At 54.4% G+C, this 26,296-nt stretch overlaps 1 protein-coding gene across 1 annotated transcript; it reads left to right on the top strand.

Moving 5' to 3' along the window:
* The first annotated feature begins 15,856 nt into the window (after nucleotides 1-15,856).
* LHX5 (LIM homeobox 5) lies at nucleotides 15,857-25,845 on the top strand. Its single transcript, XM_050749816.1, has 5 exons — nucleotides 15,857-16,485; nucleotides 18,471-18,694; nucleotides 19,394-19,671; nucleotides 20,385-20,550; nucleotides 24,283-25,845. The coding sequence occupies exons 1-5, from the start codon at nucleotides 16,313-16,315 to the stop codon at nucleotides 24,648-24,650; spliced, it is 1,209 nt and encodes a 402-aa protein (XP_050605773.1). The 5' UTR covers nucleotides 15,857-16,312; the 3' UTR covers nucleotides 24,651-25,845.
* The last annotated feature ends 451 nt before the right edge of the window (nucleotides 25,846-26,296 follow it).

Raw genomic sequence — 26,296 nt, 5'->3', positions numbered from 1 at the left:
TTGCATCCACAGCAAGCTGCACTCAATGCCTGACATGTATTTTTCTCCTAATAGATGTTTGTTGGTTGACCCTTGACTGAGTTCTCTCTGTACACAAAAGCCCTGCTTCAGGGGACATCTATTTATTTATTTATGGGTGAGGTTTCCATGTCTGCTTGCTCTAAGCTCCAGGTAAGGAGAGAGACAGAGAACAACCCTCAATTCCCATGGGCCAACTCCACCCAACCCTCCCTTTTGTTCCCACCTTGGCTCCGCATTCCTGGAAAAGAGCTGGTCTCTGAGTGGCTCCTCTTCATGATCAGTTTGCCCTCAGAAGGAAACAAGACTCTATGTCTGCCAAATATCAGTCATTACACTTCGGATGGCTCTAATATAGTGTTCCAGGTAGCTCTGGCCAATGTAAGTTGGGCTGGCAACTCCTAATTCACAGATTGAAGGGTGGAACAGAGAGGTTTAGGAACTTTACAAAAGCCACGCAGTAAGCCCCAGGGCAGAACCAGGCCTCCTAATGCTGAGTGTGGCTAGTCTCTGACACTGGCTGACGTTCTTTCTACCTACTCTCTCCAAATTCGCCTCTGAGACAGTGAGGGTTGCAGAATAGAAAATCCCTGCAGAGTGTAGAAGTCAAGTGACCTGCCCACAGTCTCACAGCTAGGAAGGAGCAGGTCTGTGCTTTTTCACTAGAGCAGAAACCAGAATTCCTCCTCTCCTCCCACTTCTCGATGTTTCCAGGGAACCTGTACAATCAGCAGTCACTCTATTTATGTGCACCACTGAGCCTGGTTGGAACTGCAAACTCCCTTCTTTAGGTCATTTCGTATCTTTTCCTGGTTTCGTATTTAATCTTCCCCATTGAACTCCTGGGGCAAGAACTGGGTCTGATGCATCTTTCTGCTTCCCGCCCTTCACCAAGTGTCTTGAGGCTCAACAAATACCTGCTGATTCAGTTTGATTCTTTTTCTTTTTGAGATAGAGTCTCGCTCTGTTGCCCAGGCTGGAGTGCAATGGTGCAATCTCGGCTCACTGAAGCCTCCACCTCCCGGATTCAAGTGATGCTCCCGCCTCAGCCTCCCGAGTAGCTGGGACTATAGGCATGTGCCACCACACCCAGCTAATTTTTGTATTTTTAGTAGAGATGGGGTTTCTTCATGTTGGCCAGGCTGGTCTCGAACTCCTGACCTCAGGTAATGAAGTGGACAGGAGAAATATTTGAAGGAAGGAAGAAACAAGCCATTGACTGAATAATGCCCACAGCCCTGGGTTGCTCTTTACTTACCTGGGTTTCTATCCCCTCCCTCTTTGTCACCGTGTGTAAAACACCAAGGCAGTCAAATTCCAATCTCTGGGCTTCAGATGCCTGTAGGGTAGGAGTAATGATGGAAAGAAGGGCTTGAGATTTAAGCTGTCAGAATTTGCCTTCAAGGGATCACTCCTCTCATCCAGTAAAGGGGACAGGGGAAGGGAGAACAATGATCAGTTCAAATAAACTGATCAATACCCTAATCAAGCCATTGCAGGGTCAGGGTTGCTGATCCATGATCTCCACTTCACAGAGAGGTAGCGCAATTCCTCCAAGTTCACACAGCAAGGGAGTGGCCTATTTAGACAACATAGCATTCACCTAATAAAAACGTCCCTTTTGGAAGAAGGTACTGGTGAGTTACCATCCACACCTCTGGATTCAATCTTGGCTTTGTTAATGACTGGTTGTGAAATCCTGGAAGAGTTGCTCAACCTTTCTGCACCTCAGTTTCCTCATCTGTGAAATGGGTGGAATAACAGCGCCTATGCTGATGACACATGGGAAGCGCTTTGCACAGTGTCCGGCGCATGCAATCTCCAGACAAGTTGTCACTGCTGCTTACCTTCCCAAGAGCACCCGAGAAGTGATGCTAATGGTGCAGATGCCTTGCACCGAAACAGATCAGAAGGGGACATATTTTAGACCAGAAGGACTTGTACCGTCTCTCAGACTTTACAATCATCTGGTCCCGGGCCGCCTGGCCACCTCTGCGCACACCACGCCTGCAGACTCCACAGGGAACTTGGCCAGGCTGAGAGCTATGTGCAAAATAGCTGGATCAGCGCTCTCCAGAGAGGGACCCAGTGGCACCTTTTGAGATTCTGAGGTCTGGTTTCCTCAGGACCTCAGATATGCCAAAGCCTCCCAGAAAGAGGGAGAAAGACAAACAGGCTCTGAGAGGTTTTCACATTTGCCCACCAGGAGAGAGCCCTCTTGGAAAAGCCCATGCAGCCTCTGGCCCTGGAGCGCTGACCAGCCAGGGATCCCCATTGGCTCAGGGGAAGTGGGCGGGGCCTGGCTGGGAGTGACACGCCCCCTTCCCGGTGGGACGTTCAGTGGGGCTGGGCAGGGGAACCAGGGCCTCTTACCAGCCACAAGATGTGAGACAGCTTATCTTCACCTCTGCACTTTTGATATTTTGAGCTGAGTAATTCTGGGGCTGCAGGAGGAGCGGGGCACCCTTCTGTATGTTGTAGAGTGTTGAGCAGCATCCCTGGCCTCTATCTATGTAACATCTTCACTCAATTGCGTCAACCAAACATGTCTCTAGGCATTGCCAAATGTTCCTTGGAAAACAAAATTCCCTTTTACTACTCTCCCAGTGAGAACCACTGGTGTAAAGGCAGCTTCCCAAAAGAGGAGGGCACAGGAAGGGGAAAGAGACACATAGGTTAACAGTGGTGGGTAGAAGGTGAAAGAGAAGAGGCAGGAAAGGCAAAAGTACCTGCTGGCTTTAGGGGCAGAAAAGGACTTTTTTTAACCCTGAATAGATCACATTAGTATCCCTGGAGATCTGATCCAGGAAGCTCTCAAATCCTTCTCCTTCACACGGAGGCACACCCCTTCCTATTTTTCTTAATAAGAGCAGGATTTCATTCTGTAAATACGTATTGATTGCTTTTTGTAGACAAGGCACTTTCATGCATCCATTCCAAATAACTATTCAACAAGTCTGTAATGTTATTGCTATTACTTAATATTTCATCACTAATAATTAACTGAAACCATCACAATTTGGGCATTTGCCTTGTGCCACGCACTGTGCTAAGCGCCTTACATTTGTCTTCTCATTTAATCCTCCCAACAACTCCATGAGGTTATTAGTTTCTTTTATCATTATTATTTTTTCTGGTTGACAAATGAGGAAAGTAAGCCTCAGAGTGAATAACTGAACCAAAGGCACCCAGGTTCATACACTTTTTGGTGAATAAATGAATAAATAGCCCTTCTTCCTCTGATATCCATAGTAATGTGTAGATGTACAGAAATTTGTGTTGATGTGTAGGTCTCCTCTGCTAGGCTATGAGCAGCTTGTGGGGGGTGGGAGGTGCTCATTCACAGTGGCTTCTGCAGCCTCTAGTACATTCCCTGGTACACATAGTAGGTGTCCAATACATGTTTACCAAATGAACAAATGAAGGAGAATGCTTTGCACGTTTCTAAGTTACCTTTATAAACACCATCCCCCAGTACCAGCACAAGCCCTTTCCCATATTGAGTTTTGTTCAAGGGGTAAAGGGTAGGAGACGTGCAATGGACACACATCTTTGCAGAATGCTTCTGTTATGTACAGGAAAGCTCCCCTGCAGGGTGACAGTGGCTCAGACAAAACCTATGGGAATGAGCTCTGTGTGAAGGCAGGCCAGCCCCAGCCCTGGGACTGGATATTGAAAGGTCCTTTCATAACTCCAAGTACATAGCTCCCTACACCTCTCTCTCCAAGAAGATAACCCTCACCTTCTTTCTCTAGCTATTTCAAGTTCCAACCAAATGAATGCACTTACTTTCACCTGGGGAAAAAAAAAAAAACCTTCTTTTTGTAAAGAATAAAGAAAGTCACCCACAAACAAGGCCCAGTAACACCAGCTACTCTGCAGGGTGCTTCCCAGTTTCCCAAACATCATCTCCCTAAATAATCCCGGTAACTCTATAAGGCAGGCACCATTACTGCCCCATTTAACAGATTAGGAGACTGAGATTCAGGGAGGCTGGGCATTCCCACCTGCCATTCATGAGCAGGTTAGCATGGGAGCTACTGGGACTCTGAGTCAGCTCCTCTAACGTCAGAGCCCTCTTCTACCTCCACAGGTAAGAGAAGAGCTCTTGAAGGAGATGAGCTCTTAAACAGTAAGTCTCATCTTTTCCCCTTTGCATCTCAGCCTCTTTGCTCCATTGCCTTCCCCCATCTCTTACTACTCTGCTTCCTTTTTTTCTCCTATACAAGGCTCTAACACAAATAAAACAGACCAAAACAATCCCTCGTGGCTATTCTCTGAGACAGACATACACCTTTTTTATGTGATGGCTGCCATAAAAACAAGTATACACTTTTATCCCCATCCCTCAAATGTGGAAACTGAGGCACAAAGAAGCTAACTGACTTGCCCTCTGTTGCACAGCTGGTGAGTGATGAAGCCGGATTCCAACATAGGAGCACTGGGTCCCAGAGTCTGGGTGTTAACACTATACTCCATCAGCTCCCCCACAGATGGGACTGGTAACCTTTCCAAAAAATGTGTAATTTAGATGTCTTCTTGATTCGTTGTGTTTTCCACTATCACCCTTTTTTTTTTTTTTTTTTTTTTTGTAACTAAGTGAAGATTTCAGATCCAGCAAGAACAATTAAAATCACGCTCTGACACCATAGACCTGCTTCTCCACCCCAATGTGATTCTGTATCTAGTCCGAAGAATCCACCCAATGACTGCACTCTCTTGGGGTCCTTGGACAAGCTTTTCTTTCATCCTCTTTCCAAACTGGAAACCCACCCAGCCAGCTGCTCCATTTGCAGACCTCAGAAGATGGGCAAATAAAGCTCAGTCTTGTCTCAGCTCTGCCCATCCATCTCCATTCACTTCTGTAGCTCTCTCTATGTATTCATTCATTATTCATTCAGTCAACAAATATGTATTGAACAACTATGGTTCCAGGTACTGAGCTAGGCACTGGGGATTCAACAGTGAACAAGACAAACACAGTCTCTCTGCCCTCATGGAACTGATATTTTATTAAGAAATACAGACAATATGCACCTAAACATATAAATAGAATAATTCTAGATATTGATAAAAGCTACAAAGAAAATAGACAGAGAGGAGGGCTAGACAGTGACTGGGGATGGTGTGCTTTTAGACAAGGTGGTCAGGAGAGGTTTCTTTGAAGAGTTGACATTTGAGCTGCGATCTAAATGACAAAAGGGAGCCAACCGTGTAAGAATCTGAGGGCAGAGGGGAAGCCAAGTGCAAAGGTCTTGAGGTGAGAAAAACTAGGTCTGTGTGAGCCACAGCAGGGGTGGGGGCGAGGTGAGCAAAAACCAATCACAAGGAGCCCTGCAGACCAGGGTGAGGAGTATGGATTTTATTCTAAGTGCAATGGGGAGTTGTTGGAGGGTTAAAAGCAGAATGACAAAACCTGATTTATGATTTTAAAATATAAGTTTAGTTATAGTGTGGAGAGCAGATTACAGACGAGGGCAAGGATAGAAGAATCAGGGAGCCCGGTCAGGAGGCTACTGCTATAAAACAGATGAGATGGTGGTGGCTTGCACCGGGGTGATAATGGAGGAGAAGATGAGAATTAGATGGGTTGGAATATATTTTGGAGGCAGAGCTAACTGAACTTGCTGGTGGATTGTATGTGAGGCAGGAGAGAAAGGGGAAATCAAGGATGACTCCTAAGTGTGGGTCCAAGAGATTTTCACATTAAGCTGGTCCCATTCTGTGAAATGCCCACCCAACCCACATGAAATGAGAGCCTCTGTCCTCACCATTTTCACTCCTTCTTTTCAAATTTAGGACTTAAGCTAAATTCAAGTCTAGACCACAGGCCATGAGGTCCAGGGAATTCAATGGGACTGTGCTAAAAAATATATATATACACCATTGTAACCACAATGTAACCGTCTGTGTGGCTGTAATATCATGGGTTATTAGAGTAAGCACAGTCTCCAAAGCCAGTGAGGTCTGGGTTAGAATCACAGGCCTTCACAGCATACCTATAAGCAACTTAATAAGCATTTCTGGGCCTCAGTTTCCTCACCCATAAAATAGGACCATGATATATATCTACTAATTTTTAGATTTGCAATGAAGACCAAGGAACCAGATGCGCAGAATGATCATGAAATAAATGGTTTTTAAACAAAATGTATCTTTTTTGTTTGAGAGACACCCAAGGTCAAGACGTCTCTCCCAGTACCATGTGGCTCTGCATTCTGAGAGGGACAGAGGTGCATGGTCCAAAAGAGTGACCACCTTGGTCCTAATTAAAGATCTAAGGGTGTTTTTGTGAAAAGATAAGAGTTAGGGTCTGGAGAAACTGGAGTCTCACTCCCCTAACCCAAAGATACAACCCTTTATTGCAAATCCTTTGGGTTTGAGAATTCTGGTTCCTCTGCTTTTATGGGCAAATTAGCTCTACAATGTTCAGGTAGGGAGCCGGAGTTATTGTATTCCACTGGACTCATAAGTACCCCTCCCCCTTCATATGTATTGGCAATCCTAACAACTGGGCATAGCTGACACCCCTGTAGTGGGGAGGCCTGGAGGGTGCTGAGAAGACAAAATGAAGATGTGGCCCTAAAGCATCTGGGCTCTGTGGGAGACAGTGTATCTATGAGATGCCAGAGGAAACATACACAGCTCTCCGTGCACTAAAATGGGTGCTCCCTCACGAGGGAGGGAAAATGTGATTTTTTTTTCTACCCTGCACATACTTATTTAGGCAAGTACTGCATACTAATTTGAACACAGGAACACACTTGGTTAGGCACCATGCCAGGTGTCTAGGTAACACCATGAACATTTAGAAAATTAAGCACCAGATTAACTCTTTTGTACCCAAACTTTCCAAAGGAATCACTTCCCTCTTACTACTGATCCTGAAGATTGACATCCTTACAGATCTCATCTCTGTCTCAAAGGGTTAAGTCAACTTCATGTCCATCACTTTGGCCTTCACAAGCCATCTTTCTTCACGTAGGCAGGTGCCTTAGTCTGTTCATCACCAATCCCCCCCACCTCCAGCTCTTATTTTTTCTACCCAAGAAGTTAAGATGCCAGGGATATGATATTCCCGAAACTAAAATTTCTAAACCCCTTGCCTCTTTATCGGAATAAATCAGAGGGCAGATTCTTGGCATTTGTTATAGGTTAGTTGCATTGTTTTTGACACGAATTTCCATTTATTTAGGAGTGGAAATGTCCGTTTTTCTCCATTTTAGAGTACAGTTAAAATAAACCTTTCTAGCATCATTTATTTGGGAAGAAAGGAGAAGACACCGTTTTCAATCAATCGTTTTGTTCTTTGATATATGTATATACACCTGTGTACAGGGCGCAGGTTCTAAGGTGAGCCCCCCAAAAGGGAAATAAATTCAGGGGAAGGCAAGAGTCACAGAGCGAAGGGGAGTTAGAAGGATGGGGAGCGAATGAGCAGAGGGCTGGTTACAGAAGCCCTCTTGCCCCGGCGGCGGCGCCGCCGATTCAGCACCGCGGACAGCTCCTGTCTTTGTCTTGGTCCAACCTCCGGCCCCGGTGCACAGCCAGGCAGCCACCGTGGCTCACCCCTGCTTTCTCCCGCAAACCTGCTTAGGGAAGAAAGAAAGAGAGAGCAGAGCAGAACGATGGAGAATTTTCTATTCTCTCCCCGCATCCTCCGAATTCGGCTATGATACCATCCCACCGCATCTCAGCTGCCGATTATAACTCGGTTTCACAGGGAACCTCGCTTCTGCCTACACGGTGTTTGGGTGGGTGTTGGGGGGCAGGAGAGGGCCATGGCGAGTTCAGAATGGGTTTGGAATTCGTTTCACTGTCACTGCCCGAGGCCCCAGCCGGCCGCGATCTGTCCCCAAACAACGCCTCGCCTTCTACCAAAAAAAAAGAAAAAAAAAAAAAAAAGCGGCGATGCAGAACGTTTCGCGGGTGCCTATCCGGGGCTGTGGACACGCAAGGACCCCCAGACCAGCTAAGCCTCGCCCCAAGACCCACAACCTCAAATCCAGGGAGCTAGAAAGATTAGAAAACGTTTCTTCCGAAGCAACCGCGTCCTGGGAAAAATAAAAAACAAAAAAGCTTGCTGAATTATGTTACAATCAGAACCCATACTCCCCAACCCTCCGCACCGTTTCCGCGGCGTTTTTTCTCCCTTTCGCCAAGAAAAGCGTCTGGCTCCGAGTTCAACAAGCTGCACCCACAGAGGCTGCTCAAAATGTGTGTTATTTTTTTTTCTGGTTCCTTTCGTAGGAGCCAGGTTAAAAGGAATTCTTCTCACGTTCAACCCTGCTCGAAATCTCGCTTCTGCCAGAGGGTGAAAAATGCCGTGCACGAAGCTCACTCGCCAAATCCCACACATATACGTAAACAAACACAGCACACACACACACAAACACACACCCTCTAGCCCAGACTCAATAAAGTTACTCGCTTCCACCAAGCTTTAGGGAAGTAGGCCAGCCTAGCTATGATTTTATTCTCACGGAATTTGTTCCCGAAGTGGGGCGCTAGGGTAGGGGTAGACCTGAGAGAGCAAGTTTAAGAATGAACCCTCTCCAACCCCTGCCTACGCACGGAAGGCTCTTCCTGTGGCGGTCTGCGAATGCCTTAGGAGGAAAGAAAGAGACCTCTTCGCAGGTTCCCTAAAGCCTGGGGACCCCACATGGGCATCGGGGTACAGGGAGCTCATCCCCAACCAACCACCCGAAAGACCCCAGTTTCTGCAGACTGATTTGTATTTGCCTCTAAAATAAGATACCTCACCCCCCACCCTCAAAAACACCCCTGGAATTTTCTTCGAAACGGCACTCTGTCCTCCCCTTCCCCCTCCCCAAGAAACCTGGCGGAAAAGGCCGCCGCGCACTGTGCGGCAGCTCAGAGGAGTTTTAGAGAGCGCGATCCCGCAGTGGTCCCCGTGGAGCAGAAGGGTGCCCAGCAGGGTAAACATACTCGCCTTGGGAGGAAGGAGCTGGGGTCGCTTTCCCCGGACCCCTCCTGCCTCCCGGGGTCCGCGGCGGAGGGCGCCTGGGGGAAGGGTGGGCGCCTGGGGGGTGGGCACTGTCCCCGCCCCCCAGCCCCTTGGCTCGCGGTGTTCAGCCGAGCTGCTGTGTAAACCGCCGCTTCCCGATGCAGATTTCCCTTTTAACACCTTCTAAACAAAGGCTAATGAGGCCACTGCATCACTCTATCAACACACAATCATTAGCAAGCGAGAAATACACGCGCAGGCACACGCGCGCGCGCGCGCACACACACACGCACACAGCGCTGGGGCTGCCGAAGTAGGGCCAATTCTAAAGGAACCCATATTAGGCTAACAAAAAGGAGGTGGGATATGGAGGGGCGGGAGAGGGGCTGGGAGAGAATGGAGAGAGAGAAGGGGAGAGCGTGTTCTCTTGATACCGAAAAAAAGGCCAAGAGAAAAGAAAGAGGAAGCACACGCAGACTGAAACATGGCTGTGCTGGTTGGAGGGAGATTATTAGAAAGTCTGCGGACCCTTATTTTGGAGGATAGGGTCCCTGCAAAGCTCTTCCTCCTAGGTCACAGGAGCTGGAGTGGGGCTGCAGGTGTCTTCTTAGAAATAGCTCCCAAGGTCTGGTTCATGGCCTCTACCATCAGATAGTCTCAGTGGGGCCAGAGAGCCAAGACTACAGCCTCTCACGCCCCAGTACTGCCTGCCCTGAGACCCCGAAGGGCCAGGGTCAGCCTCCAGGCCCAGCCAGCTATGCAAGGATGAAGAGAAGCCTGACTATGATGAGTGCTCAGCTGGGACCCACTGCGCACCCGGTGCCACTGGCAGCCTGGAATCCAAGCTTCACCCTTGGAGAGGTGGGCCACTCTGTGCTAAGTGTGGGGCTTTCCTCTCAGAACAAAAAAAGTCAGGGTTTCCCTTACAGGTTGGAGGACGCGCTTGCTGCTTTCCTTCTGTCTCTCCCAGGCCCCCTTCTGGCCCCCAGGGATCAGCCCCAGACTTCACCCTCCCAGCAACTGAGTGTGTTTTGCCCAGGGAAGGAGCACCTAGCAGAAGAAGGCAGCCTGTTTTTGCTTGCCAGATAGCCCAAGGTGTGGGACCTCTGGGGGAAGGGTGTATTCCAGGAGAGGGGCTTGCAGTAAGGAACGAGGGAAACCCACGCCCCACTGCAGCTCCAGAGGGACCTCTGAGCTGGCCGGCACTCACCAGTGCACTCACTCACTTGGAGGCTGGATCTCAGCCACTGCCCAACCTCCATTTGCTCCAACCCTCCACTTGCTCCAACCGCAGGGTCCAGGGCCTGTCCCCCGAGGGGTAGTAGGCCCAGTGGACTTCCAGTCGCTGGGGCCCCTGATGCTACAGCCCCAGAAGTCTGACTCAGTGTTGGCCCACCCCTGCTGGATCCCACAGGCAGGCCCCTTAAAGTTCCAGCCTGGATATTGGACTGGGGTTGAGTTTAGACTCAGAGCCCTGCTTTTCAGTGCTAGGGGGTGAATGCAGAGGAAGATTGGGCAGGGAGTAAACTTGGTGGGGGATGCCATTGTTTAATTCCCACTTCCTACAGCTCTCCAAAGGAAGGAAGGAAGAAGGGAGGGAGGGAGGGAGGGAAGGAAGGAAGGAAGGAAGGAAGGAAGGAAGGAAGGAAGGAAGGAAGGAAGGAAGGAAGGAAGGAAGGAAGGGAGGGAGGGAGGGAGGGAGGGAGGGAGGGGAGAAAAAAGAAAGGAAGGAAGGAGAGAAAAAAGAAAGGAAGGAAGAAAGAGAAAAAGAGAGGAAGGGAGGGAGGGAAGGAAGGGAGAAAGGAAGGGAAAAAGGAAATAAAAGGAAAAGGAAAGGAAAGAGGGGAGGGAGGGAGGGAGGGAGGGAGGAAGGGAGGGAGGGAGGGAGGGAAGGAGGGAAGGAGGAGAGAAGGGAGGGAGAGGAGGAATTCCTTGCCTTTTTGATTAAACGTCCCGGGTCGGGCCTGCCCAGTTAACAAGACCGTTAATTAAGCCGAGCACGATTCAACTGACAGGAAGGCCCTGCGCCCCGCAGAGATGTTCTGGAGACCAAGCAGTCCACGGCCCAGCGCCAGTGGGGCACACCAGCCACGACGTCCCCGCCTCCCAGGGTTCCACGCAGGCCAGGACACTCTCCCTGCCTGGGCTCCGGGTCGCTCTCAGCCGGCCATCCCCCAAGGGTTCCCCAGAAAATTCACCACTCGCACCCCACCCACCCCACTCCCACCCCCGCCATCCCTCTCGCATCCCTGCCCGGATGTCTAGGCCTGAGCACCCGTTGCGCCCCGCCGGCGTCCTCTCTGGCCCGCCTGAGAGCGCACGGTCCCGAAGTCCTCGGGCAAACCCGAACTGCGGAGGGCAGAGGCTGGGCTCGCTGGTTCTCGCCAGAGCGCCACACCAGCCGCTCTCCTCCCGCCTCCAGGCGGCGGGGCCCAGCCTTCACGCCCGCTCCTACTCGGGGGCCCGATTCCTTCCGGCGGCGGGCGGTGCTCTGCGGCGCTGCGGGACGCTGAGTGTGTATGCGAGGCGCGGCCTATATTTACACCCCAAACAAAATAATTACACTTTTGTCGGAGGGAGAAAGCCAGTGATTAGGCGTAGGCTCTTTGCGGCAAAACAGTTTCTCAGTGGTACACCAGTATAATTTTTCACGGCTGGCTGAAATCAAAGAGGGGAGGTAATGAATCCGGCGAGCAATTTAAATTTACAATTTGTAACGCCGCCGCCGCCGCGCAGACCCGGCCGAGAGCGCAGCTCAGAGGCACTCGCTGCGTTTGTTTAATGTTAAAGCCGCGCTGGCTCTTGGGGGTGGGGTGGGGGGAGTGTGCGTGTTGGGGGTGGGAGCGGTAATGATCGAAGTCGGGAGAGGACGGGCTGGGTCGCACAAGATGCCACCAAGAGAAGCGGGCAAAGCGCGCGCCTCTCCGGTCCCCCCAGTCACCCGGGCCCCCAGCGCGCGCGTTTCCCAATAAAGGGTGCCACTCCCGGCCGTTCGAACAGAGGAGATGCCTTAAGAGGAGCCAGGAGAGGGACTGGCTGCCAGAGAAGACCCCCTTTCCTGCTTGGCTGCAGAATCTCCCAGGCCGGAGACTTTCCGGTGAGGAATAGGGAGGTGCAACTGAAAAGACCTCTTCAACCCGCGGGAGGGTCAGCTCCAAACGTCCGGAAGAGCCCTCATTCCGGCCGCTGCCCGTGTCCCGAGCTGGAGAACTCAAGAGATGTATCACCCACGCCCCAGCTCAGCGCTCCTCAAAACTCCCACCCCAGGCTAGTGTGCGCCTCCTCGCCCGTAATTAATTACCGAACTCAAGGGAGAATATGCAAACCGCATATTACTAACTCTACAGGGCTTAAGTGATTGGAAACAGATTATTATCTTGTTTGTCTTTTGTCTGTTTTACTTATCCCGCCGCCGTCTGTCGAGTTGTAATGTTGATACTCTTTACTCTAGGAGGAAGATTTTTATATAGTAAATTCCATCAACATCTTGTATAAGTGACATTGCATCTCCATGCATTACCCTGTTAAGACACAAGCGGTTTATTAGTTACATATAGGAGGGGATTTCGCTGCCTGGTCGCCATCTGTTAGCGCTGTTAGGGTGGGATGCGTCTAATAGCTGGTCTGCTGGCATTTTCCGATGCTGTGCACCGGGGAAGGTGGTGGGCTAGAAAAGGCCGAGTGGGTTCTGGGCAGCTTGGTAGCCCAGGTCCAGGGAGTTCTGGAAGTGGGGCTGAGCTGTACTGAGGGTGAGGCCCCCAACGCAACTCTGGGGGGCTGCAACAAGGGCAGGATCGGTAAGTTCCCCTACAAGAGATGGAAGGTCAGACCAGGGCTTCTGGAAACAGAGTCCTCATCTCCTGCAACCAAATATTCAGCCCCAGGTAACCCACACTTATCCCTACTCAGGGCTATTGTCATTTGTTCCCTCTTCCTACGACCTCCCTGGCCTGGTCACATGGTGGCTGGAGCTTGGCTACTCCTTGAAGCTCTCTGGGAGATGAGGACCAGTGGGTCTGTCCGAGATTCAGATAGAGCTGAGTACACAGGCCCCCTGACACCACCAGTGGGTGCGCAAAGCCTGGGCTGGAAACACACACCACACAGGGCACTTTGGATATTTTGTGGGGTTTGGGGGAGAATGGGCTCAGTGTGCCTAGTCTGGAGCAGAGAAGAAAGTGGTTGGATGGAGGTTTTTAATGACCACGGAGCACGTGGCAGGGGTGCAAGTGTTCCCCCCATATCCCAAAATCTGCACGATGCACAGTAAGGAGCACTCATCTCAGCGCTGAGTCGCATGCTGGATTTGGAAGCTCCAGCAGAGAGGCCAGGAGAGGAGAACAAAAAAAAAAGAGAGAGAGAGAGAGAGAAATGGAGAAAGAAAGCAAGGGAGAACCAAAGGAAAACGAAACAGAAAGAGAACAGACTCTGAGCACAAGAGAAAAACGGAGACAGAAAGGAAAACGGAGATGTGGCAAGAACTCGGGAGACACAGAAAAAGCCCAGTGAGACAAAGACGGAGAAGGCAGCATGATTCACCTCTGCCGGGAGCCTGAGCACCTCTCTCCTCTCCGGGTTCTTATTTCTTTCCAGCTCTGCCCTGCCAGAGCTCAAGTATCCTTTAAGCCCAGGCGGGCAGAGCCAAGCGCTGCCGGAAACTGCGGTTCCATTTGAAGTCTCTCATGGCCCAGCCTAGGAGACCAAGTGAGATTCATCCTGCCTGTTCCTGGTTGAGCTGGGCTCTAACCAGGCTCACTACTATGCTCTGTAGATGCCTGTCCCCTGACAAGCTAGAGGGTCAGGTAACAGCACCAACAAGCAGAAGTTGTCCGGGTTAGGGATTCCTTTTCCAGCGGGCTGGCTGGTGAGTCAATGCTCCACTCTGTAATCAGCACTCACCAATTCCCTGTCCCTAGCAAGATCACCTCCCCTAGATAACTGTGGGGGACAGTGCTAGACCTGAAGAGGAACGGGGACAAGTGGGCATTCCTGAGCCCCAACACAGGCATCCACAAATCCTGTTATCTCAACCTCCAAATCCACAAAGGTAAGCGCTGCTAGGAGTACACACACAAACACAAATACAAGCATAACTGCCCCCCCCTCCGTCACACACACACACACACACACACACACACAGCCTACAGGAGTTGCATAAACAAAAAACTACTGTTTGCACAAATACACACATTTGCAGGCACACACACACAGCGACTGGCACACAAACATAGCTCTTCAAAATTCTGCACTCACAGACAAAACCAACCCAGCTCAGTCTCCTATACACAGGGTCTCAAGTATGCACGCCCTCACCTACACACAAACACACACATTCAGGTTTTTAAAAGTACACCTTCACATCAATGCTTGCAAACACAGACACAAATGTGCTTACGTTAATGCACACGTGCACATGAAAACATCCTCACATTTTTGCGTCCTAAAATAAACACACACACATAGGCACAGACCAACAAAAATAAAAGTGCACACGGTGATAAACACAAACATTAGCAGGACCATACACAATTACAAACACACGAATCTGCACACACAAAAACGCACACGCAGAAATGTACTCATAGGATTGATGGTACTAATGCAATAAACAGATGCAAAAATGGAATTCTCAAACAGCAAGTATACACTAACAAGCTCAGGAAATACACCCAAACAAACGTTCACAGCCAAGTGTTGGCACAAAACCCTCTAGCTCCAGCCCTTGGTCCCAGGCCCTACTCCCTCAGCCCCCTTTCCAGAAGCGAAACGAAAATCCTGGTTGCCCATTCTTGGCCTCCCCAACTTGGAGCCCTGGTGGCCACGCTGGCCCCGAGGGAGAGGAGGCCTGGTCCCTTCTCCTCCTCAGACCCACACACCCCCTCCTCACACACACCTGCCAGCACCACCCCGCTCCTTAACACACACACACTCTCTGCTCACACTCTGGGAGCCCTGCCGAGCACGGAACACACGTGCGCCGCTTCTCCTGCGCCCAATGAGGGGACAAACTTGCACACCCAGCCCGCACGGCGTGAATGCAAACAGCGTTTTCACAGTCGCTGGTGTCCCCCGCCTCAGCCGTACGACCCACTCACCACAGTGCCCATAGGCTGACCTGGAATCTGGAAGGTGCAGCGAGGAAAGGAGAGACGTGGTGAGTGCCACCTCCGAGCTGTCTGCGGGAAGACCCGTCCACCCTCAATCTCCCCCTGTCCACATCTCCCTCAGAGCCCCGTGAGCAGCGTACTCAGGCCTGAAACTCTGGAGTTCGGGACCAGGCCAGACTGCACCCCTCCTCCTCCCCCGCCTCCCCACCCTGGGCCTGGGCCTGCGCTCGGTGGCCTGGCAGGAAAACCTACCCAGGTCGCGCGGCCTCCACTAGCTCTCTCCATGAGAAAGGCCCGGCTGGGCCCCAGCCCGGTGTATGACAAAAAGAAGCCGGGGCCGGCTCCAGGAGCTCAGAGAACCGCGCTGACGCAGCTTCAGAGCGCAGACGGGGCGCGGGGGTGGGGGAATCCAATCTGGGCTGCCTGGGCTGGAGAAGGGGAGGTAGGTGTGGGGCGTGGGGCAACTTCTGCAAGTTCTAGGGATGGTAAAGGGGGCAGGGGTACCTCCCGGACTAGGCCTTGGAACCCGTGATCCCCAAATATTTGTGAGGAGAAAAAGAGAGGAAGAGAGACGCAGTTTTCGTATCGCGCGGCCCCCGCCCCGTCAGCCCCAAACTGGAAGGTAAATACTTACTTAGCCTCCGAACCAGGTACAAGCTAATACTCAACAATACTGATGCCTTGTTTTTTTTGCTCTGTCCGGACCGCAACGCTGTAGCCAATTTAGATATGCTATAAATTTAAGAGGTTGCCATGGCCACGGTGCGCCCATTGGCCGCTGGGCCCCCTACGTGCCGCGCCACGTCACCAAATCTGAATAAGGATGCGCGAATTACGCGGCGACCAGACAAAGATGAGGATCCGGACCGCTTGAAAGTGGGGGAAAGTGCCGGCGCCTCCGCCACCGGGGAAAGCCGCTCCGCAGCGCCGAGGCCAGCAGCCACCCGAGATACCTGGGGAAGCCCGGAACAGGCGCCGGGGCGTGCGGCCGGTGGCATGAGGTTGTGAACGCCACCCCCACCCCCACCATCCCACTCCCGGCAGCCCAGCGCCAGGCCAGCGATTGCCCAAGGACTTGACCGGCTGAGTCTTGGTCCGGACCGGACTCGCCCTGCAGCTGCTGAGACAAGAGGCGAAGGGCAGCGGAGGGCCCGGCAGGCCCGAGGGCCAGGGGCCCAAAGGGAGGGCAAGGCGGCTGAAGCCGCCGGGGCACGGGGCTATGATGGTGCACTGTGCCGGTTGCGAGCGGCCCATCCTCGACCGCTTTCTGCTGAACGTGCTGGACCGCGCGTGGCACATCAAATGTGTTCAGTGCTGCGAGTGCAAAACCAATCTCTCGGAGAAGTGCTTCTCGCGCGAGGGCAAGCTCTACTGCAAAAATGACTTCTTCAGGTAAGAGGCCGCGCCGCGCTGCTGCCTGCGCGCCCACCCTGCGCGCGCTCCACTGGGGAGCTGGGGAAGGGGAGACCCCCATGCCCATCCCAGCCTCCCCGGATCATAAGCTTAGATGGGGAGCGGGCAGCACTTTGCTCTCCTCTTGTCCTCGGTACAGGAAAGGTCCCGAGCCCAGGCGGAGGAAGAAGGACGCTGCTTCGCTGCCTCACGTTGGCTCGAGGCCGGCTCAGAGCGCTGGCGGGGCAGAGGGAGGAAGCCCTGACAAACTTGCTCTCTATCCCTCTCCGCCCCTTCCAAGCGGCTGCAACCCCAAGACAGAAGCTTCAATCCCTGTCCCGAGAGAGAGGAAAGATTTTTGCCTGAGTTAGAGACGCCTGGAGGCTTCTCACTCCAGGCAGAATGTGTGAGCCCATCGACCCGCAAATCCCAAACAGAAACTTCTCAGCTCCGGAAGGGGCCCAGCGAGGAAGGTCTCCCCTGGTGACGGGAGGAGAGAACCTCCCCACCCCCATCACTTCCCAACCCCTTAAACATTTCCTCCCATGTTGAAAAGCAGAAACGAAATCGAGGCTGAGAATCAGGACCTCTGGGGTCTAGACTGAGCTGTGGCACCTCCCCAGCACCCCCACCCCTGTGGGCCCCCTGGCTGGCCAGGGCAGATCACGTCTCTGGGCCTCAGTTTCCCCAGTCTGGAAGCCAGTAGAGTTTGGGTCAGCTGAGCCCTGCCTGTTTCCCCTGGGCACCCAGAGCCGGCTTTGTGAACAGGAATTCCCCGCGCTGAGGAAGGGGGGCGTGAAACACGCCATAGAGAAAGGCAGCCTGCCGGCCCCAGCGACTTCGCACTGGGAATTTGAATAGGAGAAAATGTCAGCCGCTCCTTTACACGTGTAAACTCCCTGGACCCGGAGGCCCGATGCCCCTAATGTAGCAGTGCTTGCAAAGCGCCTAATGATTTTTGATAAGGTGCATATGGCCAATTACGCTGCCGGATAAGGCCAAAAGTGACTTATGGCTTCTAATGCCCTCACTACATCAATGTCACCCAAATTCACCCTGTTTAGAGACATGGGTGTGAGTAGATGCAGGGTCCCCAGAGTCCTGGGTCCTCCCCCACCCCACCCCCAACCTGAGCCTCACCCATCTCCCATTTCGGGGGAGGCTGACTTTCTCCCTGAGCTCAAAGAAGAAAGAAAAGGAATGAGATCAGGAACGCGGGAAAGGGGGGATTTGAGAGATTCCTCTCCTGGCCTTGCAGGGTCTATGATTGTCCTGCATTCACATTCCCCTGCTGCCTGCCAGGCCAGAGGTTTAGGGGGGCTGAAATTCGTCCCTGCTCTCTAGGGTCCGTCACTATGAGGCCCTGCTGTCCACAGCTCCTGATTAGCTCCAGCAGGTCCCAGAGCGGTAGATTGGAAAGCCTCTCCATTGGTACTGGAAATCAGTGGAAGGTTCCCTCCTTTCTGCTTCCTCCTTCCAGCCTAGGAGAAAGGCTCTCTGCCTCACGGCTAGGCTCAGCCAGCCAGGCAGATTGGCCCTAGCTAGGCACCAGCAGACTAGAAAGGATCCAGGAGGCAAAGCCACCAAGTGGCCCAAATTCTCCCCTCCTGGCTTCAAATCATTCATGGACTCTGAGTTTGCCTGGAGCAGCCCAGGCAGGCCTGGCAGGGGTTGGATTTGGGGAAGGACATCTTGGGGTGCTCTGGGCTCTCTTCTTGGCTGAAGGCTGCACCCACTGCTCACCCCTTCCCAGCCCAGGAGAATCTCAAAAACCCCAGTGGAGGCATGGCAGTCCCAGTCCCAAAAACAGCTCAGAACATTTGTCCCAGTCTCCTGCTCTGGCCAGAGCACTCAGGATTGGGGTTCCGTTTAACAGATATGGAAATGGGGACTTCACAGAAGCCAGGTCGGGTGGGAAGAGGTCAGGGACTGGGAAGGACTGGATACAGTCCCACCCCGCAGTGATGGGCACCTTGTGTCCACAGGCGCTTTGGCACCAAATGCGCTGGCTGCGCGCAAGGCATCTCGCCCAGCGACCTGGTGCGCAAGGCCCGGAGCAAAGTCTTTCACCTCAACTGTTTCACCTGCATGGTGTGTAACAAGCAGCTGTCCACTGGCGAGGAGCTCTACGTCATCGACGAGAACAAGTTCGTGTGCAAAGACGACTACCTGAGCTCATCCAGCCTCAAGGAGGGCAGCCTCAACTCAGGTATGAAGCCTGGGCCCCTCACTAGCCTTAGGCCTTAGCACCCTCCCACCGTGCCCAGCCTGGCACTCCCTACTTGGCCCCCGGTATGCTGTCTGTGCTGAGCTTGGAGCTCATCAGCCCCAGGCAGTTCTAGGGCAAGGCAAGGGGGTTAGAGGCTAGAAAAGAGAAGTGGCTTTGGAGCAGTTTTACAGGGGATCTGAGAGCTGCCAGATCTTCCCCACCCTCCTTCAATTCAGGAGCATTTTCCAAGTTGCCCTCCTCCCCTAATTTGGAAGCGCACAATTCCCCCTTGTGTCATTTGAGCTCCAGGTAATTTCTAGATGCACTGGGAGGACATTAATTGAGGTCTGGAGAGAGGAGGGAAGTGAGAGGAAGATCCAAGCCCCAAGGGAATCTATGCCCTCCTCATCCCCTCTCCTTGAAGGTGGGAGTTCTCCAGAGGGTACGCCTCCCCCTACCCTTACCCAGGTACTAGCTGAGACGCGCGGAGAGGGCTTAAGAAGCGCCCATGCAAAGGCCCAGCCCCTCCTGGAGAGAGTGGGCGGGCACCGGGTCCCTGGGGGAGGGGCTGTCGCAGGTTTGGGAGGGAATCCAGAGGGACCGGCCGTAGCCTGGGCCGGCGTGAACCCGCCACTGGATTGAAGAGGCGTCTGGTCGTCGCTGACGCCTCTGTCCCCTTCCCGATCCGTCCGCCCGCAGTATCATCCTGTACGGACCGCAGTTTGTCCCCGGACCTCCAGGACGCACTGCAGGACGATCCCAAGGAGACGGACAACTCGACCTCGTCAGACAAGGAGACGGCCAACAACGAGAACGAGGAGCAGAACTCGGGCACCAAGCGGCGCGGCCCGCGCACCACCATAAAGGCCAAGCAGCTGGAGACGCTCAAGGCTGCCTTCGCCGCCACGCCCAAGCCCACGCGCCACATCCGCGAGCAGCTGGCGCAGGAGACCGGCCTCAACATGCGCGTTATCCAGGTGCGGTCCGGGGCGGGCACAGCTCCTTAGGCCCGCAGGCCCGGGAGCCGGGAGCCTCAGAGGAGTCTCCCGCCAAGCTTCCTTGGCTACGAGCGCGCCTGGTTCTGGTCTGGGAGCAGACTGTAAGCCCGATTAGGGCACTCGCCCGAGGTCAGGGACTGTGAGCCGAAAGACTCCATGTAGCCCTGCTGTCTTCCTGGTGGTGCGATTTGGGGCCGGGTCACTTTACCTCTCTGAATTTCGCCCCCCACCTCGCTCAAGGAAGCTTGTAAGACTCTCTGGGATCCGGGATCCCCCTTTAACTCCCACCTTTCGAGCAGAGAAAGAGGCGATGCCCCCTCCCTCCCTGCGCCGAAGCGCGGGCAGACAAACGGCCAGAGGCTGGCTCCGGAGCCGAGGGGCCGAGGCGAGAGTCGTGCGGAAGGGAGGCCTTTATAGAGCCGTCAGGCCGCGGGCGAGCCGAGGACCAGGAAGCCCAAGTCTTTATGAGTCGCCCCACGGGTCCGCGAAATCCTTCACCCTTGGCTGGTTCGCCGAAGCCCCTCTCCACCCCTCCCGGCCTAATCCGTCCCGGCCCCGCCTCGAGGGAGTCCTGGTGCGGAAGAGGCGCAAGGACCCAGCGGGGGCAGCCCAGGCAGGGAAGGGAGGAGAAGGGAGGAGAGGGAGGAGAGGACACTCTGATCCCTAGCTCACAGCCCCCTCCTCTGTCCCAGGTGTGGTTTCAGAACCGAAGGTCCAAAGAACGCCGGATGAAACAGTTGAGCGCCCTGGGCGCCCGGAGGCACGCCTTCTTCCGGAGTCCGCGGCGCATGCGTCCGCTGGGCGGCCGCTTGGACGAGTCTGAGATGTTGGGGTCCACCCCGTACACCTATTATGGAGGTAAGGGGCGCCCCGGGATTCGCTGCTCCGCACCTGCCCTGTTCTGGGAACTGAGGGCAAAGGGTCCTGGCCGGCGCGCTTTCCGCCGCAGAACATCACCCACTCTCTGGACACACAATCACGGACACATGTACACTCACCCACATCTCCTGGACACAAAATCAGACACATGGTCTCACTCACACAGTGATGCACACAGAAGCACACACGAGATGCAGTGACACACTCACCCTCACCCACGCAGGGCACAAGGTGCACTCACACTTGCGTTCAGACACTCCAGGAACGCATATCTAGACACGATCGCACGATCACGTACAGATAAATTCTACCCTCTCACACACAGGTACACTCACGGAGACACAACCCCACATAGGCACACACTCCCACCAGTCACACTGAGGCCAGCACTGGCAAATCCACATGCATGCCGCCCCCACGGACAGACACACAGCCTTCCCGCCGCCCTGGGCCCCTGTGCCTGGTGTACTTGGTATGAAGTGGATTCTGAGCGCTGGAGGGTAGTGTCAGGGGAGGGGATGGGGGTCTGGGTTCATTCCAGGCCGCCTGCTCACTAGCGTCGAAGGCAGCAACTCCTGTTCCGTGTGGCGGGGTGTGTGTGCACAGTATCTGGCAGTGTTAGCCCAAATGCCGGCAGTAGATCTGGGCAGGACTATAGCCCACCCTCCAGTCCCAAGCCCCCTGGGGTTCCTACAGACTAGGAGCACCAGGGCTGGGTCAACCCCAGATTTCCACCGTCTTTGGGGCTGCAGAGAGGGAGGAGCCCCAGTTTACAAAGGCCTTCAGATGGTGGTACCAGGCTTGGGCTCGGGGTGAGCTGTCCCCTTGTCACCGCAGCTTTTCCTTCTCTCGCTTCCCTCACACTGGATTGGTGAACCATCCCAACTCCCCCTACCCGTTTTTTTCAGCTCCTTACCCTCAGCCTCGTTGCTTGAGCTCACCGAGCTCACCGTCCAGTTCTTCCCAGGGCTGAAGGCTTAAGAAAGCACCTCTCCGCTTCTGTTCTGAAGCTTCTGAATTTGGAGAGACCCCAGGGCTGCCTATGTCTGAGAGGCATCTGCACTTCTGAGTCGTAGCGCAGGTTAAGGAGAGGCAATTTCTCTTAGAAAGTGGGTTCAGTGGCAATGCTGGGAAGGCAGGAGCTAGGCACCCAGGTAGACCCAGAAGGTAAGGGAAGATAACCCCATCACTAACGTCAGCACATCCGGAAGCCTGAGGGGGGATTAGACCTGACCAGGGCCCCTAGAAATTGTGGGCAAAATGCCAGGCTCTGCTTTCTTTCAGGGCAGAGACCCCACGCAGTGGCAGGGCTCAGGCTGGAGCGCCACAGCCGCCCAACCCTGGACAGCCCCCCAACGCTGGAAAGCCCCCACCCCTGGACAGCCCCCAACCCTGGAGAGCCCCCCAACCCTGGACAGTCTGGATGGTGGGCGTGTCTTCCGGGGTCTCCACTCACCGACTCTCTCCACCTAAATTTGCCTCTTTCCCTACAAAATCTGGGCCCAGAGCAGCGAGGTAGTGGGGGAGGTACCGGCCCGGAATTTTTCCCCGCCTGGGTAATTAACCAAGGTTTCCCCGAGGACCAGTTCGCCCCCGCCCCGACTATCCCACAGCCTCCTCTCCCTGCGTGCTGGATGGGGTGGGGAGCTGGACACGGGGGCCCCTCATTCCGCAGAATGGTGGGGAGGACTCCCCAGCCCCCAGCGAGGCAGCCCCGCCTAATCCGCGCTGGGAGATCCCGGCGGCGGAGACCGGCAGCGGGCGAGAAAGGGGCCGGGCGGCGGGGCCGGCGGCTCCCCGTGGGAGCGCGGACAAAGCCCCAGCTGCGGCTTTTGTGCCCTTTTCAGACGGCGTTTGTTCCAATTACCTCCGGCCCGGCCGCCATATGGGTGGAGGCGGCGCGCACGGCGCCGGGGCCGCGGCCTTCGCTGGTTTTCCGGCTCGCTGCGGGCCGCGGCCGTCTCCCATCCCTGTCCCTTTGGGGCTCCAAATTCGCCGCTCCCCATCTTCCCCTTCACTTTCGGGGAGAATTAAATTAATGGTTTTAAAAAGTAATTGGCAACCGTTTTAGCTGTTGCTTAAACTGCCTCCTAGCCACGCCTCCAGACACCCCCCATTTGGAAAGATTTCAGGGTTTGGAGACGCAAGAGGATGGCAGGGGGCATTAGGAACTCGCCCCTTGACTGAGATCCCAGGACTCAGCAGGGGGAGTGGATTTGCAGAAGAGACTCAGGCTTCTGGGCGCGCTGGTTTTCCCGCCGTACAAAGCGGGTGCCTGGTACAAGGTGGTCCTTTCGTGAGGTCCCCCACGTCAGTCCTTCAGGGCCCCACCTGGTGGGGGAAGGCAGGATATCCCGAAGGTTCTGGAAAAGGGGCTATGTGAGGAGGTCAGAGGGTTGGTGTAGATTTGTTGAGGCAGAATGGGTTTGTAATCCAGAGTCCCTGCACCTCCTGAATTTGTGGGCAAAATTCGCATCTTTGCATTTTCCTGGAGAGAAAGAGCCCATAGCTATCAACAGCTTCTCAAAAGGTCTCAGTGTCAGATGCTTCAGAACCTGGGGGTCCTGGCAAAACCAACCCGGGGCAAGGCTGGAGGACCGAGCTTCTACCCCAAGGCGCCGGCGGAGCTCTGGGCATGACCCACAGCATCTTCGTGTCCTCCCCCTCTCCCAAGTCGCTGGAGCTCAGTTTTCTCTGTCTCAGGCTAAGTGAGGCCGGTACAAACGGTCTCACCGGGATCGACGCGGGGGCTGTACTTGGCGAGGCAAAGGACTTGGACTGGGTTGGTGGGGCGCAGGGACCGAATTTAGGGCTCCAAGGTCTTCCTGCCCGGCCTAACCCACCAGTCCCTCTGAGCTCCGACCGTGGCCCTGATCCAGTTTCCCCCGACCCGGTTGCTTCCCGGTCTCATGCATTTCGCGCTCTGCTCTGTCCGCTGGTTGATCTCTGCCAGGTTCCTCTCCCCAGGCCTGTCAGCCTCCGCTTCTCTGGAGGTTCCTGGGACTCACCTCTGATCCACCGTCTTGCGTTCTCTGGGCGCATCGACTTCTCTCCATCTTCAGGCTCACTCCTGACCCTTGCTGCGGCCCCCGGGGTTTCCATGCGTGTCTCTCACCTCGGCCGTCTCACCTCTCTCTGTGTCTTCTCGACTCCTCCGCGACCCTCCGATGTCTCTGGCTGTCGGGTCTCAGCCGCAGACTCTGCGTCTCTGGGTCTCTCTTCCGCCTTTCTCTCTGCCCCTCTGCGGATCTCTCCGTCTGTCCCTCGCTGTCCCGCATCTCTGTGTCTCTCACCGACTCTAAGACACTCAGGGGTCGTTCTGTATCTCTGTGTCTCTGGCCGCCGCTGTCTCTCTCCATCTCTAGGTGTCAGGGAACCTGTGAATTTGAAGCCTCCGAGTTTTTGCCGCGTGTGTGTCCCACGATATCGGAGCCTCTCCCGTCTGTGTCTAGTCTCTGGCAGTCTGAGTCTCTCGCCCTTTCGAGATCTCTCATTGTCTGTCTCCGCAACCTTCCCCGTGGGTCTGCGACTTCCACTGTCTCTAGGGGCGCCGGCCTCCGCAGGTCTCTCTAACCTCGGTCGGTGTCGCGCGCTCCCCTCTCTGGCCCTCTCGGGTCCCCTCCCCGGGTCCCGGGTAACACCCCCCCCCGCCCCCCGCCGCCTTCACCTTCTCTCACCGCGCCCTGTCTCCTTCCCGCTTACCCCCCGCAGACTACCAAGGTGACTACTACGCTCCGGGAAGCAACTACGACTTCTTCGCTCACGGCCCGCCTTCGCAGGCGCAGTCCCCGGCCGACTCCAGCTTCCTGGCGGCCTCGGGCCCCGGCTCGACACCGCTGGGCGCGCTGGAGCCGCCGCTCGCTGGCCCGCACGCCGCGGACAACCCCAGGTTCACCGACATGATCTCGCATCCGGACACGCCGAGCCCCGAGCCGGGCCTGCCGGGCGCGCTGCACCCCATGCCCGGCGAGGTGTTCAGCGGCGGGCCCAGCCCGCCCTTCCCCATGAGCGGCACCAGCGGCTACAGCGGACCCCTGTCGCATCCCAACCCCGAGCTCAACGAGGCCGCCGTGTGGTAAGGCCGCCGGGCCGCCCCCCGCGCTCGGTCCCCGGGGGCCCCGCCCCGAAGCAACCTCCTGAAACCAAAACGCCCGACGCGGACACGGTGGGAGACGTGGGTATCCCTCGGGGGTTCTCTCTCGGGTCCGCACTCAACTGGCAGCTGCTCCTCGGCTGGACGCCGAGGGGGGCCGACCCCCATCTCCACTTCATGGGCTCTCCAGGGGCCTCAGCCCACCGCCAGCGCTCTCCCGGCAACCGCGAGCAATTTCTTGGGACCAAAGTCAATACTCCGGAGGGTCAAGAGATTTTGAGCACGCTCTAGACTTTCCTCGGGCCCCCACCCACCCGGCCACCGCCACCTTTTTGGACTGAGAGAGGGTGAGGCCAAGAGGCGGAGACGGTGTTATTCCCTCTCTCTGCAATCCGAGGGGCATTTTGTAATCTTATTTCTCGCTGTGCTTTCCCCGTCTTAAAAAAAAATGATAAGAAAAGGAGGAGAGAGATTGAAAGAGGGAGAGGAAAGGAGACAAGATGAGGAAGAGAGAGATGGAGAGAGCGTCAGCCAGAGGGAGAAGACGGAGAGCGAGCGAGGAACTCGTGTGAACCCGGAGCCACCGGAAGGGAGACCGAGCCACCTGCACGCTGGCGCTCCCTGGTGGCCAATCTTGAGGCTCAAGGTCAGCTTCTTTAGGAAGGGGGCTGTGGGTCAGGACGTGGCCAGCCGGGTCCACCTCCCGATCTTCCTTACTTTGACGTTTATGTTGAGCCCGAGGGTGCAGGCCGGACTCGAACACGCGCACATCCTGCTCTCCCCCTGGGTGAGGCGCCAGGGTTGCTGGGCTCAGACCCACAGACCACCCTCCCTGCCCGGGGCCTGGAGGCTGGGCCGTCAGGATGTACAATATTATACTTTTTTGGAAGTTGAATGCTTCTAGTTTCCTTATTTTGTATAAAGAAGAAACAAATAAAGTATGTTTTTGTGTTTACTGTTTATTTATTGTACTCTAGTTATCCGGGGTTGGACATTTTTATATTTTTAAGAGGAGGTAGGGCAGAGTGAGGGAGGGGAAGCAGAAAGAGGTTTACCTAAAAAAAAAACAAAAAAAAAAAAAAAAAAATCAACTTTTTTAAAAAAGAAAGATTAATAAAAAGAAAAAATGTTTTTTCCCTCAGCGCTGTGTGGTTTTCTTTTTTTGTCCCTACCTTGATAATGACTCAGAGGTAATGAAACCACTCCTTTCCCTGGTTCTGTCTCTGACATTAAACCCTTGATGGATGCAAAAACTTCTGCTCACCCAAAGGGGGAGCTCTTCTAGTGACTCCTAGGTTCATGAAAGTGGCTGTCCTCTTTTGACAGCTACTATGTGCCAGGCACCGTATCTCCCCATGCTTTATGTAGTACCCTGCTCTAACACAGGCCTGCCCAGCATATAGTAGGTCTTCAGAATGTTTGATGAATGAATGACTGTGTGATTTGTTTGTTGCCAGCACCTCAGAAGAATTACAACTTCACTCCTAACTATTCCCCGGTGTAATTTCTGGTGGCCCAAAAAAAGAGCAGGCTGGTAAGCTGATGCTGGTTATCTGCAAGGCTATGTTAGGACTGAAGTGCCCCTCCTCCCCAAAGTGAGGCTGTTGTGCTCTGCAAATCTTGTGCAGTGCA

Source organism: Macaca thibetana, chromosome 11 (assembly GCF_024542745.1).
Source record: "Macaca thibetana thibetana isolate TM-01 chromosome 11, ASM2454274v1, whole genome shotgun sequence".
NCBI lineage: Eukaryota > Metazoa > Chordata > Mammalia > Primates > Cercopithecidae > Macaca > Macaca thibetana.
The sequence above is the reverse complement of the archived record's forward strand: the minus strand, read 5'-3'. Positions and strand labels throughout refer to the sequence as shown.